The 15,174-nt window shown below is 37.3% G+C and overlaps 3 protein-coding genes across 4 annotated transcripts; 2 read left to right on the forward strand and 1 right to left on the reverse strand.

The window, feature by feature from the left end:
• Positions 1–655: 655 nt before the first annotated feature.
• On the forward strand, positions 656–1,528 carry LOC133814441 (uncharacterized mitochondrial protein AtMg00810-like). The gene is made up of 2 exons (XM_062247399.1): positions 656–950; positions 1,131–1,528. The coding sequence occupies exons 1-2, from the start codon at positions 656–658 to the stop codon at positions 1,526–1,528; spliced, it is 693 nt and encodes a 230-aa protein (XP_062103383.1).
• A 1,495-nt stretch (positions 1,529–3,023) lies between these two features.
• Positions 3,024–8,560, forward strand: LOC133818080 (alpha-mannosidase 2). Of its 2 annotated transcripts, none has more exons than XM_062250775.1 (4): positions 3,024–3,782; positions 4,115–4,264; positions 4,764–4,883; positions 5,434–8,560. In XM_062250775.1, the coding sequence occupies exons 1-4, from the start codon at positions 3,216–3,218 to the stop codon at positions 8,170–8,172; spliced, it is 3,576 nt and encodes a 1,191-aa protein (XP_062106759.1). In that variant the 5' UTR covers positions 3,024–3,215; the 3' UTR covers positions 8,173–8,560. The 2 variants fall into 2 exon arrangements, with proteins under 2 accessions (XP_062106759.1, XP_062106760.1); XM_062250776.1 differs by having other exon boundaries at positions 3,028–3,782; positions 4,764–4,796.
• A 215-nt stretch (positions 8,561–8,775) lies between these two features.
• LOC133818081 (uncharacterized) lies at positions 8,776–13,009 on the reverse strand. The gene is made up of 15 exons (XM_062250777.1): positions 12,733–13,009; positions 12,507–12,604; positions 12,311–12,411; positions 11,964–12,042; positions 11,806–11,866; positions 11,587–11,633; positions 11,384–11,476; positions 11,167–11,257; positions 10,643–10,691; positions 10,392–10,511; positions 10,143–10,290; positions 9,885–9,977; positions 9,725–9,797; positions 9,252–9,290; positions 8,776–9,140 (listed from the first exon to the last, which is right to left on the reverse strand). Exons 1-15 carry the CDS (start codon positions 12,788–12,790, stop codon positions 9,040–9,042), a joined length of 1,251 nt encoding a protein of 416 aa, XP_062106761.1. The 5' UTR covers positions 12,791–13,009; the 3' UTR covers positions 8,776–9,039.
• Positions 13,010–15,174: the final 2,165 nt, after the last annotated feature.

A 15,174-nucleotide genomic window follows, 5' to 3' on the forward strand; every position in this document is an offset into this window, starting at 1 on the left:
CAATCTACACAAATCTAATCTCACTCGTATTGATCCATTTGATTCTTGTACTGTTGATACTCTTAACTCTGCATATATCGGTTCTCAGCCTGTCGAAGTCCCTTATGTCCCTAATACTACCCAAGATGCTTCTGAGATTGTGGATCCTGCTCCTCCTCCTCCTCCTTCTCCTCCTTGCTACCCTCAAAGAATTCGTAAGTCCACACAGTTACCTGATTTTGTCTACTCTACTTATTCTGATTCTTTCTCTTCTTTTTTGACTTTTATTCACCTACTCTCTGAGCCCTCTTCCTATAAAGAGGCTATTCTTGACCCTCTTTGGCAGCAGGCAATGACTGAAGAACTCTCTGCGTTGTACAAGACAGGTACTTGGGATATTGTTCCTCTTCCAGTGGGGAAGTGTGCTATTGGTTCCCGTTGGTTTTACAAGATCAAGACTAAGTCTGATGGGTCAGTAGAGCGGTACAAAGCTCGTTTGGTTGCTAAAGGCTTTGCTCAAGAGTATGGGATGGATTATGAGGAAACTTTCGCTCCAGTTTCCAAACATACCACTATTTGTACTCTCATTGCCGTTGCGTCTGCTCGATAGTGGTCCATTTCTCAAATGGACGTTAAAAACGCCTTCTTGAATGGGACTCTTTAAGAAGAAGTTTACATGATTCCTCCACCAGGTGTTCCTCATAATCCAGGAGAAGTTTGCAGATTGAAGAAGGCTCTTTATGGGCTTAAACAAGCTCCCCGAGCCTGGTTTGAAAAATTCTCCATCGTGATTACTTCTCTCGGCTTCCATCCCAGTGCACATGATTCAGCTCTCTTTGTTAGGTGTACTTCTTCTGGCCGCACTTTACTCTCTTTATATGTTGATGATATGATTATCATCAGTGATGATGCGAATGGGATAACGGAGTTGAAAACGCACTTGACTCGTGAATTTGAGATGAAAGATTTGGGTTCCCTACGGTACTTTTTAGGGATAGAAGTAGCTTACTCTCCTCGCGACTCTCTTCTTTCTCAATCTAAGTACATTGCTGACATTCTCGATCAGGCTCGTCTCTTTGATGCTCGCACTGTTGATACCCCTCTTTAGCTTAATGCCAGGTATTCTTCATCTGATGGTGTTGCCTTGGCAGATCCCTCTCTATATCGCACTCTGGTTGGTAGCTTAGTGCACTTTACTATCACCAAGCCAGACATTGCTCATGCAGTTCACATTGTCAGTCAGTTTGTTGCATCTCCCACTACCGTTCATTGGGCAGTTGTGCTTCATATTCTTCGATATCTTCGGGGAACTCAATTTCAGAGTTTGCCTTTTCCATCTACGTCTACTTTACAGTTACGTGCCTACTTAGATGCAGATTGGGGTGGTGATTGTACTGATCGCAAATCTACCACTGGTTTTTGTATATTTTTGGGAGATTCTCTTATTTCTTGGAAGAGTAAAAAACAGACTGTTGTCTCTCGATCGTCTACAGAAGCAAAATATCGTGCCATGGCCTCCACTACCGCTGAAATTGTTTGGTTGCGTTGATTACTTGCTGATATGGGTGTTATTCTATCAGATCCCACTCCGATGCATTGTGACAATGTTAATGCTATTCAGGTTACTCGCAACTCCGTTTTTCATGAGCGCACGAAACATATTGAGATAGATTGTCATCTTACTCGTCACCACTATCAGAATGGGACCATCACTTTACCATTTGTCACTTCCGCTATGCAGATTGCCGACTTGTTTACGAAGGCTCATACTATTTCTCGTTTTCGTTTCTTAGTTAGCAAACTCTCGATGCTTCCCGCAAATGCATCGTGAGTTTGAGGGGGTGTTAATAATATAAGTTTTATTATTATGTAAGGGTAGTTTAGTCTTTTAGCCTCTCATTATTTTGGTTATATATTTTGTTGCTCTTGTACTCTTATTTTGATCTCTTTCGACATAATGAAAACCTAGCCTCCCTTTTGATTCTCTCTCAAATCTCCTTTGTCTATTTTGCAAAATTATCAAAGTCAACGACACTGGTTGATGTCTACTTGATCAAATGTCATAAGTAAATATTTTTTTGTTCGATAAATATCTAGTTGAGTACAATATCCAAAATACAATGCAAGAGAAGCTTATTCCAAATTAAATTATTTTAAATGCATTTTTAGTTATTTTTATGTATTTTTCGTGATAAAGAGGACTTAAGTACTTTTAGGGGCCTATTATGAGCATTGTAATGCCATTGAGCCTATTAATGCACAATTATGGATTTATGCACACTTTTTTTTATACAAAAACTCTATGAAATTGTAATAATATTTCGGACTTGAGAAACATAGTTGAATCTAGTTGTTTTGATCTTAAGTTTGAGAATTCATTCAGTAAAAGTGTCAGGTTGATGTATGTCATTACTAATTATTGGGGCCAAACGACTATACATTTTTGTATTCTTTATTATTATTTGTCTTTAGTCATTTATGTGGTCAACATATAAATATTTTTATTGATAAATATTTTATTTATTATTTTATATTAATTGAAAAGGTAAATCATTTATATGCATTTTAACATTCTTTTGATCCTATGTTTGAAGGTTTGAATTTTTTTGATGTGTTCTTTTATTTATTTATTTGCAAATGTAATGATTTAACTACGGTGAAATGTACTATTTTGTAACGCAAATAAGTGCGCGTGGTTTGCAATTAATGCAAAGCAACTTAACCATACTTTATAGATTGGTGATTTTTTTTTTTTTTACATTTTCACTGCTTGCTTACAGTGCGCCTTTTTTTTGAGGGTATATATTTGTCAAGTTTTATTAATTAATCTTATAAGATATATTAATTTTTTTTTTACCAAAAGTAAGTGAATAGTTTTAATTTTCTCTCTAAATATTGTTTGGAATTCTTCATTAAACGTAAGTGCAATTTATTGTGAAACTGGACACTTTCTTGTGGTGGACACGTAGTCATAGTACAATACAAGAGCTATAATTCTGATTTGCTACTGTCGATACCAGTAGGCCCCGCAATCAGTAAGGCAAAGTCGGTCTCAGTTGCTTTGGTTGATTTTTCTTATGCAACCACACATACACATAACATACATAGATCCCAATATATCATCTCCGACCTTGACCTCAAAGCTATGAAAAGCTCCTCCGACACTAACGGTCTCACCCCATTATCTCTGTAACGACCCTCCTGGTGCGTACGGTGGATCAGAATCGTTTTCACCAATGTCGTTCTCCACGCGCCGGGGAGGCTGGGGCAACTCTCTCTTGCCCTCCACTGCCTCTTCTTCCTCTTCGCCTTCATCCAATTCCAAATCTAAGTTTTCCAGAAAGTCTCGCCGCAGGGTGGTGCTCCGTGACTTCCTCTTCGCCAACTTCTTCACCATCGGCCTTGCGGTCTCTCTCTTCTTCTTCTTTCTCGTTGTTCTCCGTTATGGCGTCCCCAGACCCATCACCTCGCATTTTAAATCGCGGAGCCCGATCCGAACTGTCAAGCCCCGAAAGCCTGGCTTCCGGAAGCCTGTTATGATTGACTCCAGTAGCGATGGAGCCACCGTTGATATCACCACCAAGGATTTATATGACAGGATTGATTTTTTGGATGTAGATGGTGGTGCCTGGAAGCAAGGGTGGAATGTCGAATATAAAGGGGACGAGTGGGATTCGGAGAAATTAAAGATTTTCGTGGTGCCCCATTCGCATAATGATCCGGGTTGGAAGCTCACCGTCGAGGAGTACTATAATAGACAATCTAAGCACATACTTGACACTATCGTCGACACTCTTTCCAAGGTTCTTTCCTTGATTTTTTTTTCCAGTTTTTTTATTGATTTTGATATTTTGTTGTGAGTAATTGGTGATGAAACTAGCAACTTTACTTTGATTAGCTTAATTCTTTAAGTCATTTCTTTTGTGATCAAAGTAGTTTATGTTGAAGTGGGTGTTTTTTGTTTCATTGTTTTGATGAACTGGTTAATGTTACAGGTTATTCTATTAGTGAGTTTTTATCAAATTCTGTATGTTCTGTTGTAGGGAAACAAATAAGTATTTTGTGTTCATGTTTTTATAATTAGTGGTCTTGTATCTTAAGAATCTAGTTGCATTGTCTGGACTTGGATATGTAGGACCCTCGACGCAAGTTCATATGGGAAGAGATGTCTTATTTGGAGAGATGGTGGAGAGATTCATCAGAAAGCAAAAAGGAGTCGTTCGTTAATCTAGTGAAGAATGGTCAGCTAGAAATTGTTGGTGGTGGATGGGTGATGAATGATGAGGTAAATATGTAGTCATTTGATCCTTAACTATTTTATAGTCATCAAATGGTTTCTCCATAATTTTAACAAGAAAGTTTCCTTTTTATATATATGTAAATAGTTATGTCTGCTTTTCCATATACAAAGAGCACACTCCTTGTCTCTCAATGGAACAGTTTTCAATATTTCTGCCGCATCACTTCTTTTAGATGTGTTGAATTTCTACTTTCTTTTGTCCTCTAAGTTGGCTAATAAGTAGCTTGGTTGCTGGAAAGTGAAAAATCGTTCACTCTCAACCTATGTAATATATTGTGCATACAGTTTGTTAGTGTTTTATTTAGCTATTGAAGAGTTGGTTACGGTCCTTTGGACCATTTAGTTTGTCTTGCTAACAGAAAATTTGGGTTCATACTTATTGAGATCTTACCCCTTGTGTGTTTAAAATCATTGCAGAATAAAGGCATTACTAATTTACTATTATGGAATCTTCACTTATCATGGTAATTTTTTTCTGATGCAGGCCAATTCACATTATTATGCCATAATTGAGCAGGTAAACTTAAAGCTTCCATTGTTCTATTTCACTACATTTCACATTGACATAATTCTGCATTTTCATTATTATGCCATAATTGAGCAGGTAAACTTAAAGCTTCCTTTGTTCTATTTCACTACATTTCACATTGACATAATTCTGCATTTTCCACGGGCGTATTTTTTTCTTTTTGAGCCTAAATACTTCTAAACTTTTATTCTTGATTTATTGTTAATGATATATACTCGTATCATAATCTGCAGAATATATAGGCGATTGTTGAGTTGATGGATTAATTCATTAAATCATAGAATTCAATGTAGCTATGGTTTAATGGTTATTTTGAGGTGCTCTTTGAGTATTCTTTTAGGTTTCCTGTAGGTATGGGTCAACATTCCATTGTTTCCTTGTACTGTTCAGGCACTGATGTGACATATGGTTTTTTCTTTTCTTTCTGTCCTCTAATGTAATTTAATTGTAAGTTTTGTCAGTGCGTTGTCTTATTTTCCAGTAGGTTCTTCTCTATTTTAAACACAGTTAGATTGATTGCATAGGGTTACAAAATGATTCTTTTGACATATATTTGTGTTTAACAGGTAATTACTTAGAAATACTGATTCAATATTTGTTCAATCTTGTGTAATTGATGTATCAGATCACAGAGGGTAATATGTGGTTGAATGACACCATTGGGGTTGTCCCTAAAAATTCTTGGGCAATAGATCCATTTGGTTACTCGCCTACCATGGCATATCTTCTTCGTCGAATGGGTTTCGAAAATATGCTTATTCAGAGGACCCACTATGAGCTGAAGAAGGAGCTTGCACTCCATAAAAATTTGGAATACATATGGCGTCAGAGTTGGGATGCAGAGGAGACTACTGATATTTTTGTCCACATGATGCCCTTCTATTCTTATGATATTCCACATACCTGTGGCCCAGAGCCTGCTATTTGTTGTCAGTTTGACTTTGCTCGAATGCGTGGTTCTATGTATGAACTCTGCCCATGGGGTCAACATCCAGTAGAGACCAACCAAGAGAATGTTAAGGAAAGGGCATTTAAACTACTAGATCAATATAGGAAGAAATCGGTCCTATACCGGACAAATACACTTCTTGTCCCTCTTGGAGATGATTTCCGTTATATCAGTGTTGATGAAGCCGAAAACCAGTTCAGGAATTACCAATTTTTATTTGATTATATCAATTCTAATCCATCCTTAAATGCAGAGGCAAGGTTTGGAACTTTGGAAGACTACTTTCAAACTGTTCGCGAGGAGGCTGATAGAATAAATTACTCTCGTCCTGGTGAGGTTGGTTCCATTCAGGTTGGAGGTTTTCCTTCTCTATCAGGTGACTTCTTTACTTATGCTGATAGGCAGAAAGACTATTGGAGTGGCTATTATGTGTCAAGACCTTTCTTTAAGGCTGTTGATCGGGTACTGGAGGAAACACTTCGTGCCACAGATATGATGATGGCCTTGTTGCTTGGGTATTGTCAGAGGGCACAATGTGAAAAGTTGCCAGTCGGATTCTCCTACAAACTGACAGCTGCAAGAAGAAATTTGGCTCTTTTTCAGCATCATGATGGGGTAACTGGTACTGCAAAGGATCATGTGGTCATGGACTATGGGACTCGGATGCATATGTCCTTGCAAGACCTGCAGAATTTCATGTCCAAGGCAATTGAAGTGCTCCTTAAAATACGCCATGAAAAATTTGATCATAACCCTTCTATGTTCGAGCCTGCACAAGTGAGATCAAAATATGATGTTCAGCCTGTTCATAAGACAATAATTGCTCATGAAGGAACATACCAATCAGTAGTCTTTTTCAATCCTTCAGAGCAAACAAGAGAAGAGGTTGTGATGGTTGTTGTTAATAAGCCAGATGTTGCAGTTTTGGATTCAAACTGGACTTGCATCGAAAGTCAAATTTCTCCTGAATTGCAGCATGACAAAAGCAAGATTTTCACTGGGAGACATCGTGTCTATTGGAAAGCTTCAATTCCTGCCCTAGGCCTGCAAACATATTACATTGTTAATGGTTTTGCTGGATGTGAAAAAGCCAAGCCAGCAAAACTAAAATTCATTTCTAAATCTGGTTCATTTCCTTGTCCAACTTCTTATGCTTGTTCAAAAGCCAAAGATGACACTGTCCAAATCCATAATCGACATCAAACCCTCATTTTTGATGCCAAGACTGGTTTGCTGCAGAAAGTAACATACGAAGATGGTTCTCAAAATGTTATTGGTGAGGAAATATCTATGTACTCAAGTTGGGGAAGCGGAGCCTACCTATTCAAACCTACTGGTGATGCTCAGCCAATAGTTAGATCTGGTGGACTGACTGTGATCTCTGAGGGCCATCTGATGCAAGAAGTGTACTCTCATCCACACACAGAATGGGAGAGAGGCCCCATTTCTCATAGCACCCGTTTGTATAATGGAGAAAATACTATTCAGGAGTTTCTCATAGAGAAGGAGTATCATGTAGAGCTTCTTGGTGGTGAATTCAATGACAAAGAGATAATAGCAAGATACAAAACGGATATTGATAGCAAGAAGATATTTTATTCTGATTTAAATGGCTTTCAGATGAGCAGGAGAGAAACCTATGACAAAATTCCATTGCAGGGAAATTACTACCCAATGCCTGCTCATGCTTTCTTGCAAGGATCCAATGGCAGGCGGTTCTCAGTCCATTCCAGGCAGTCATTGGGTGTGGCAAGCCTTAAAGATGGTTGGCTAGAGATAATGCTTGATCGTCGTCTGGTAAATGATGATGGACGTGGTCTTGGGCAAGGAGTGATGGACAACCGGGCAATGAATGTAATCTTTCACATCCTTGTGGAATCCAACATTTCCTCTACTTCAAACCCAGTTCCAAACCATTGGCCATTAAGTCCCTCTCTTCTTTCCCACCGTATTGGTTCTCACTTGAACTATCCTTTACATGCATTTATTTCCAAGAAGCCACAAGATATATCAGTGCAGCCACCCCCAAGATCTTTCTCCCCTTTAGCTACGCCCTTACCATGTGACTTGCATATTGTCAGTTTTAAGGTTCCCCGACCTTCGAAATATTCTCAGCAAACAGATGGAGATCCTAGGTTCGTACTAGTCTTGCAGAGGCAAAACTGGGATTCATCCTTCTGTCGAAAGGGCAGATCACATTGCACCAGTGTTGCTGACGAACCTGTGAATCTGTTTTACATTTTCAAGGAGCTTTCAGTGTTGAATGCAAAAGCAACCTCCTTAAACCTCTTACAAGAAGATACCGAGATGCTTGGGTATGCTGAGCAGTTTGGTGAAGTTACACAAGAAGGACATGTCTCTATTTCTCCCATGGAAATACAGGCATACAAGTTGGATCTACGGCCACATCAATAATCTTTCCGATTGGTTTTCTGCCACATCGCTGAAGTGATGTACTCATTCACCACCAATAAGATTTGGGGGCCATGCATCCGAATGAACAGAGCAATGACTTTGCCACCCGGATTTGTTCTTGCCGAAATATATGATCAGAAGAAAATAGACTCGTGAATATTTTCAGTGTACAGTTACTGTTAACATGATGTGATAAAGATTTATGTGGCTCGTGATAAGAAACGGGGAACTTCCCTTTGAGGTTTGAAACTACAAAACATACAAAGAGAAAAGTCCTACTAGTGTTCTCACGCACAATTTTGCTTTCCTTGTACGAGTTAGATGCATGCTAGAGGATTCTAGGTTGTGATGGTACAAGTAAAACAATCCTAATCTTTTTGCTACTTCATTTCGAGTTCTTAGAGAGTACTCTTGTTCCACTAGCATGATATATTACAGTTATAGTAGTATTATGTTATTTTGCTTGAATGTTGCCTAGGTATCTACAAGGCACTTTATTTTTGTGTTTAAATTTAAAATCAAATCTCACTTGTTATAATATAATTTAATAAGTGGTATTTAGACAGCCATAGGTAGCATACGAAGCCTCTATACAAAAGAACATAACATGAAAACCTTAATTTGCATTCCTGCATTTAAACATTTATTTAGAACAAGCTTTTGTCCATCACTATTTTTCTTTACCGAAAATATCAAAACCTTTATTCATCTGAAAATTTGTCTACAAATGGGTAATAAACAAAATGATATCGATCGCACGTGTTGAGAGAAACCATTTCCTCGCTGTTCTAGCGCCATAAAAAATTCAAACGTAAAACAAAACTAAGAGAACAGAGTTGGCTTAGCTGGCTCTCTTAATCTCAAATGCTACAATATGATCTCCTCCTGGACACTAACGTTAAGAGTCTTATTGGGAAGAACAATGCTATTAATCACCACAACTTCGTCTTCAACAGTCACAGCTTCGCCTGCATAAAATAACAATCTTTAAACTTGGAATTGGTCTGCATGTAAGACTAAATTCAATAAAAATTCTCATTCGAGCATCATAGTGAAGAGCAAGAAGGCAGGGTTCAAACCAAGAATGGTGATTCCAAGCTTTGCATTGTAGTCTCCCTCTGCCTGAATGAGCAGTAAATCAAATTTTCATCAGCCACACAAGTCTCAACAAGGTCTAAGTTCTTTGGAAAAGTTAGACTGGTTTTAAAAAGTGTTGTACTACTTTAGTAAAGAGAAAGTGACGGTTAATATGTTTGAAACTGGTATAAGATGCTTAGAGTCCCCAAAAATAAAAACCCGTCTCTCACAACAGTCGAAACTATAATATGATTATTTTGAGCTTCATTTGGATACTTGGTCAAGAGTCAACTTCCATTTATCCCCTATTGCCCCCATTCATTCCGATTCATCTAGGGAACATATTTAATATCTATATTGAATTTCATTGACATTTTTGTTCATTGTTACATTCCCTTCAAACTAAGTTTATCTATGTAGAATTCAATTTTTGAAGTCTTAGAAAAGTAATGGTTACAAAATGATGTCGATGTACTTGCCTGGACACGTGACCATTTTCCAAGAGACGACTTCCAGCCAACAATAGAATGAATAACAACGGCATTTTCCTGTCAGGTGAACAAAAAAATATCGTTATATAAATATATAATATCAGGTTGTGGTCATAAAAGCTTTATGCGCATGGACTTTGGTACCTTAATTTCAACATCATCTAAGATGATGCAGCTGATAAGTCTTACTCCTGCACCAACCCGAACATTTGCTGAAATAGAGACATTGGGACCAATCTGTGGAAAAAAAAGAGAACCACGGTTTAAAAGAAAAAACACGTGGAAGGAAAGCATTCGTACACAAGTTTACATACATATGTGACTATACATGCAGAATGTGAATCTGTTGAGATGAAAAGGTAGAGGTTGAATACTATCAACTATGTAATTAGATGAGATCACCTTTGCAGTTGGATGTACTTTTGCTGATGGATGAATAAAAACATCACCACTAATCATAGCACTCTTAATACCATCTCCACCAGCCAAAATATGGGGAGACGTAAGTCGGAATTGAGCAAGATACAGAGCTGAACATTTCAAGGACATCCTGTAATTTCAACATCAGGTTATTAAGGGGCATTGATTAGAAAGATGTCCAGGCAAAATAAGAAATGATTCAAATGAAGATATGATGCATAATCATTCTACCCTGGAGTTTTGATCTGTTCCCAGAAATCCATGGTCTCGTATGTGTATAACTGCTTCTTCCCGGCAAGGGGAGACAAAATATCTTGATCCAATCTCACGAAATCAGTAGGAAAGGTCCGGCTGAAAGAAATGTGTATCAATATGAAACTGGTGGAACTGTGGGTTTATTTATCATATAAGCAATTGAAGTGCATTTGAAAGTAGTAGCTGTTGATGTCAATTTTTCTTTTAACTAGGAGAAAGAGATCAACCTTGTTGTAGATTGGAGGGCTTCAAGGCTTGAAACACGCCGTAAATTAGCTGCATTTGGAAATTTTTCGCCCATTAAAAGATCTGACTACTGAGGGAAAATGATAAATAAACACATCACATATTTAGCTTGAGTTGTACAAACTCTTACTGCACTGTACTATCTTTTATAATCTTAAGATGCATTTTTACTTCCAAAGGAAACATCCACGCGCCAATTTCCTTACATTTCCACTTGATATCCAGGCTTAAGCTTATTAAAAAGTTCCAATTATCATGAAATGCACTTTGATGCATGAACTAAATGACAACAAGGGATTGATAAAATACATGCCAAATTAAACTGAAAGAAGTGTAACATTTAGATGGATTCCAGATAATACTAGATTTATCACTAGAAGGTAAGCAAAGCATGAATTTTGAGGCCAGATTTCTTCTCACAATTTATGAAAATGAACATCTTGTGAACTCCAAAACTGATTTCAAGTCACAGTAAATAATTCAAGCCACTAAAATAAAGACTCACCTCTGTCTTCCCTGTGAGTAGCAACATCTTGAATTGCAGTAAAAATCTCAGGAGTAAAGACATAGACACCACAGTTTATCAGATCACTCACCTGTATTTTTCCAAAACATAAAATCCATATCACTAGGAAAGACATTTGAGACAAACCAGCAGTCCATTAAAAAATTATTTAACCGATTAATTAAGGTATTCAAATGCAAAACCATAGTAAACATACAAAGGTCTCAGGTTTTTCAGTGTAATGCAACAACTCGTTGGTGATTGGATCAGCAACCAACTCACCAAACTGATGAGCAGATTCAGCAGAAACCTACACATGAAACCAAATGAGATAGCTGATTAACTTCAAAATAAAAAGAAGTCACCGCCACAACAAATTTTGCTTGCTAATTTTTCCAAGTAGTTAATGCATGCACCAACCTTAATAACTAGCATTGTTCCCATGCCACCATATTTTTTATGAGCCTCTGAAAGAATAAATTGAAAATTGCAGAAAAACAATTACAATATTTAAATGACATTAAATATGATGCGCTATACCATGGCTTTAATTGCCAACCAAAAAAAAGAAAAGAAAAAGAAAAAGAAAGGAGCATTAAATCATAAAACACTACATAATTCTTCGAATATAAAACTCACCAAGCATGTCAGGCAAAGGAAAATTGCAGCAAACATCACAATTCAGCAAAAAGATATGTGACTGCCCAATAAATATTAACCACATTTAGAAATTGATAAAACTATAAAAGCATAACTTTTCATTTCAAAACGAAGATCATGAAGATGGAGATTCAAACCGGACTCTCTTCCATAATCATGTCTCTGAAATAATAAATGCCACCAGCAGAACCATGTGGCTTGTCCTCTTTCAAGTATCTACATCCACGCATGCAACCATAAACCAAGATAAGGTTCACGTCAGCACTATATAAAATCATGAGGCTAACCAAGATTTAATTCTCATGGATTTTTTTTTTACTTACACAATTCGAAAACAGGTTTCAGTGAGCCTGTCGTATTATTATTATTATTAATTTTGGGAATGGCAAATACAGTTATTGATTCCTTATTCGTTAAGAAACTTTTCATTGCAGATTAGTAAATTTAAAGAGATGTAATTATGAAGTAGCGATTAAAAGTTTACCTGACTGGAACTTTGAGCTCATTTGAGATGGAAGAGACATAAAGTGCAAATTCCCGTTCCTCATAGAACCCAATTAGAAGGATTTGTGCTAAATTGGGTATCTACACAAATGAGAAAACAAAAACAAGGATCAGGGAACTTGCTGAAATCCATAAAAATTATAAATTTCATATCCACAAGAGATTGAAAAACAAACCCTTTTACAAGCTGAAATGGGATGGTGAACCATGGGCTGCCCAGCCAATGGGAAAAGGGGTTTCGTAGTGTTGAACGAAAGAGGCCGGAATCTAGTCCCTGCCATATTTACCCACAAAATAAAATAAATCAGGCAACCCAAAAACAATTTCCACTTAATTTCTGAAACCAAAAAAAAAACTATGAAATATATAAATGAATAAGAAAACCCAGAAAAGTTTGAGTACCTTTTGTTGGACCGCCGACCATGATGACGGCGACAACCTTGTCTTCCGAGTTGTCCATACCGGAGAGAAGAAGATCTGAATTGATGAACTGACTATAAATCTAAATTATGGTAACTCGAAAAGAATAAAATTTGAGTGGAATGGCTCAAGACTATAAATTATGATGAGGTTAGTTGCTCAATCAGTGAGTGTTCGTATAAATAATATAACAGAGTGCAGTTTTGGACTTTTTGTAACTCAATACAAATCCACAGTACAGTGCAAGAATAAAGCGTTGCTAATCTTGGCTTAAACTTGAAAAATGGATCTGGATTGGATGGGATTCAGAATATTCGTAAGAGAATACGACGTCGTTTCAAGAAAGAAACCCAATGGCAATGCTCATAGGTTTCATACATCATACATTGCTAGGGAAAATTTTACTGCATCATAATATAGTTAAATTTTTTAATATACTATCATAAAAATTCTCCCATTGACGTACCCCTCTCTTATTTTGGACAAAAATACCATCATCAGTCAAATTTAACACTTCATATATTTTTCTCTCTATCTCTTTCTCTCATCCATCATTTACAACCGTTTTCACAGCAACCCATTATTGATTTTCACAGCCAAATCGATGAAGAAATTGGACTGCTCGGATCTGGAAGTTTCATTTCAAGTGAAGAAATTGTCATTCTTGGCATTTTTTAAAAGAAAAAATCATAGGTAAGTATCATTTCATTCTATCTACTTGTGAATATGAAATGTCATGGTTAGATATTAAATTCGAACTGCTCCGCAGTTGAGTGTGGTATTTTTTCTACATTTTTGAACTGTTCTTCGGATCTGGGATTATGTGGGAGCCATTCCAAAATCGATGGTACATCGATGGCATTTCGATGGTACATCGATTGCATTTCAATGGTACATCGATGGAATGTCGATGCTGGGACGAACATCTAATTTAGATGTTATTTTCGATATAATATCGATGTTGAATCGATGTCATATATGTTGATTTGTTTAGCATCGATATACCATCGAAATGGAATCGCGTACAGATGACAACCATCAGCATCGATTATACATCGATGACATTTCGAGGGTATATCGATGGTACATCGATAAAATTTCGATGTTGGGGCGAACATATAATTTAGATGTTATGTTCGATATAATATCGATGGTATATCGATGTTGAATCGATGCCATATATGTTGATTTGGTTCAGCATCGATATGGCATCGATATACCATCGAAATGGAGTCGCGTACATATGCCAACCATCAGCATCGATTATGCATCGAAATGTCATCGATGTGGCATCGATGTTGAACTGCAACACAGATTTTCATAGGCATCGATTCATCATCGATTACACTTTATTTTTATAATTTTTTTTTTTTTTTTGTAAATTTGCAGGTTCCAAAGTTAATATAATTGTTTCTTACAATGGTGTTTGGGAACAGAAAGCAGAGAAATGGAATTTCAAAGCTGGTTTGAACACTATAATACATGTACCAATTGATGTTGGTTACATAGAATTATTGGAGAAGTTGTATGCAAAGCTAAAAGTGCATAGGTCATTGTTTGACTTAAAGTTGGAAGTGTCGTTTACATGCAATGATTTTAGCGTAGATCACATTGAAATCACAGATGATGAAGGAGTTAGTGCTCTTATTCTTGACAAATCAAAATCCTTAAGACATCAGGTTTCTTTATGCGTTAGTTTGATTGCAAAGAACATTGCTCTTATTGATCCATCTCCTAGAGCGAATGTTAATATGGAAAATCATAATCAATCCTGCACGGCTGTTCCACAAACAACTCCTGGGCCAAGTGTATGCATGGGAGGTCCTAGTCATAATGAAACTTTTTCCCCCCAACAAATCTCTTGCATGATGATGGGTATGAGTATGAGCCTTATGTCAATGACGATCCAGTTGCCCATGTCGGTGATGACGATGAAAGAGTTGAGGGGTGCAGTAGTTTTGATGATAACTCAGAGGGTCGGTTGTCGATGCTACCTGTGGTTCAAGTAGATAATTTAAATGTACGACCCTTGCCAAGACGTCAAGAAAGCCAAGGACGGAGGACTACTGGCTCAGAGAGCAGTTGTCCAACTACACAAGACGATAGAAATAGATGGAGTTCTCTAGCGTATTGCTGAAGATATCCCATGCCCCTCTTATGTTATCCCCACGTTATCTGGAGTGAGTTGTGGAGTAATAGAAGTTGGGAAGGTTTTTGAGAACAAGTTAGAGTTGAAGACAGATGAACACTTGTATGCAATGAAGCAGAATTTCGAGTTTGTGGTGAAGAAGTTAGGTACTGAAGTTTGGTATATCACTTGCAAGGATCCTGATTGTGGGTGGAGATTGAGGGGGAAGAGAATGCCTAAATCTGATATGTTCAAGATAACTCATTTCACCAATACACACACTTGTTCACTTGACC

The sequence above is a fragment of the Humulus lupulus genome, chromosome 2 (assembly GCF_963169125.1).
Source record: "Humulus lupulus chromosome 2, drHumLupu1.1, whole genome shotgun sequence".
NCBI lineage: Eukaryota > Viridiplantae > Streptophyta > Magnoliopsida > Rosales > Cannabaceae > Humulus > Humulus lupulus.

Coding starts and splice junctions, on each gene's coding strand:
- LOC133818080 (XM_062250775.1), top strand. CDS start 3,216: ATGTCGTTCTCCACGCGCCGGGGAGGCTGGGGCAACTCTCTCTTGCCC. Junction 4,265..4,763: donor GATGGGTGATGAATGATGAG/GTAAATATGTAG, acceptor TTTCTGATGCAG/GCCAATTCACATTATTATGC. Junction 4,884..5,433: donor ATTATGCCATAATTGAGCAG/GTAAACTTAAAG, acceptor TTGATGTATCAG/ATCACAGAGGGTAATATGTG.
- LOC133814441 (XM_062247399.1), top strand. CDS start 656: ATGATTCCTCCACCAGGTGTTCCTCATAATCCAGGAGAAGTTTGCAGA. Junction 951..1,130: donor ATTTGAGATGAAAGATTTGG/GTTCCCTACGGT, acceptor TTGCCTTGGCAG/ATCCCTCTCTATATCGCACT.
- LOC133818081 (XM_062250777.1), bottom strand. CDS start 12,790: ATGGACAACTCGGAAGACAAGGTTGTCGCCGTCATCATGGTCGGCGGT. Junction 11,867..11,963: donor TGATTATGGAAGAGAGTCCG/GTTTGAATCTCC, acceptor TTTATTGGGCAG/TCACATATCTTTTTGCTGAA. Junction 11,258..11,383: donor CTGAAAAACCTGAGACCTTT/GTATGTTTACTA, acceptor GGAAAAATACAG/GTGAGTGATCTGATAAACTG.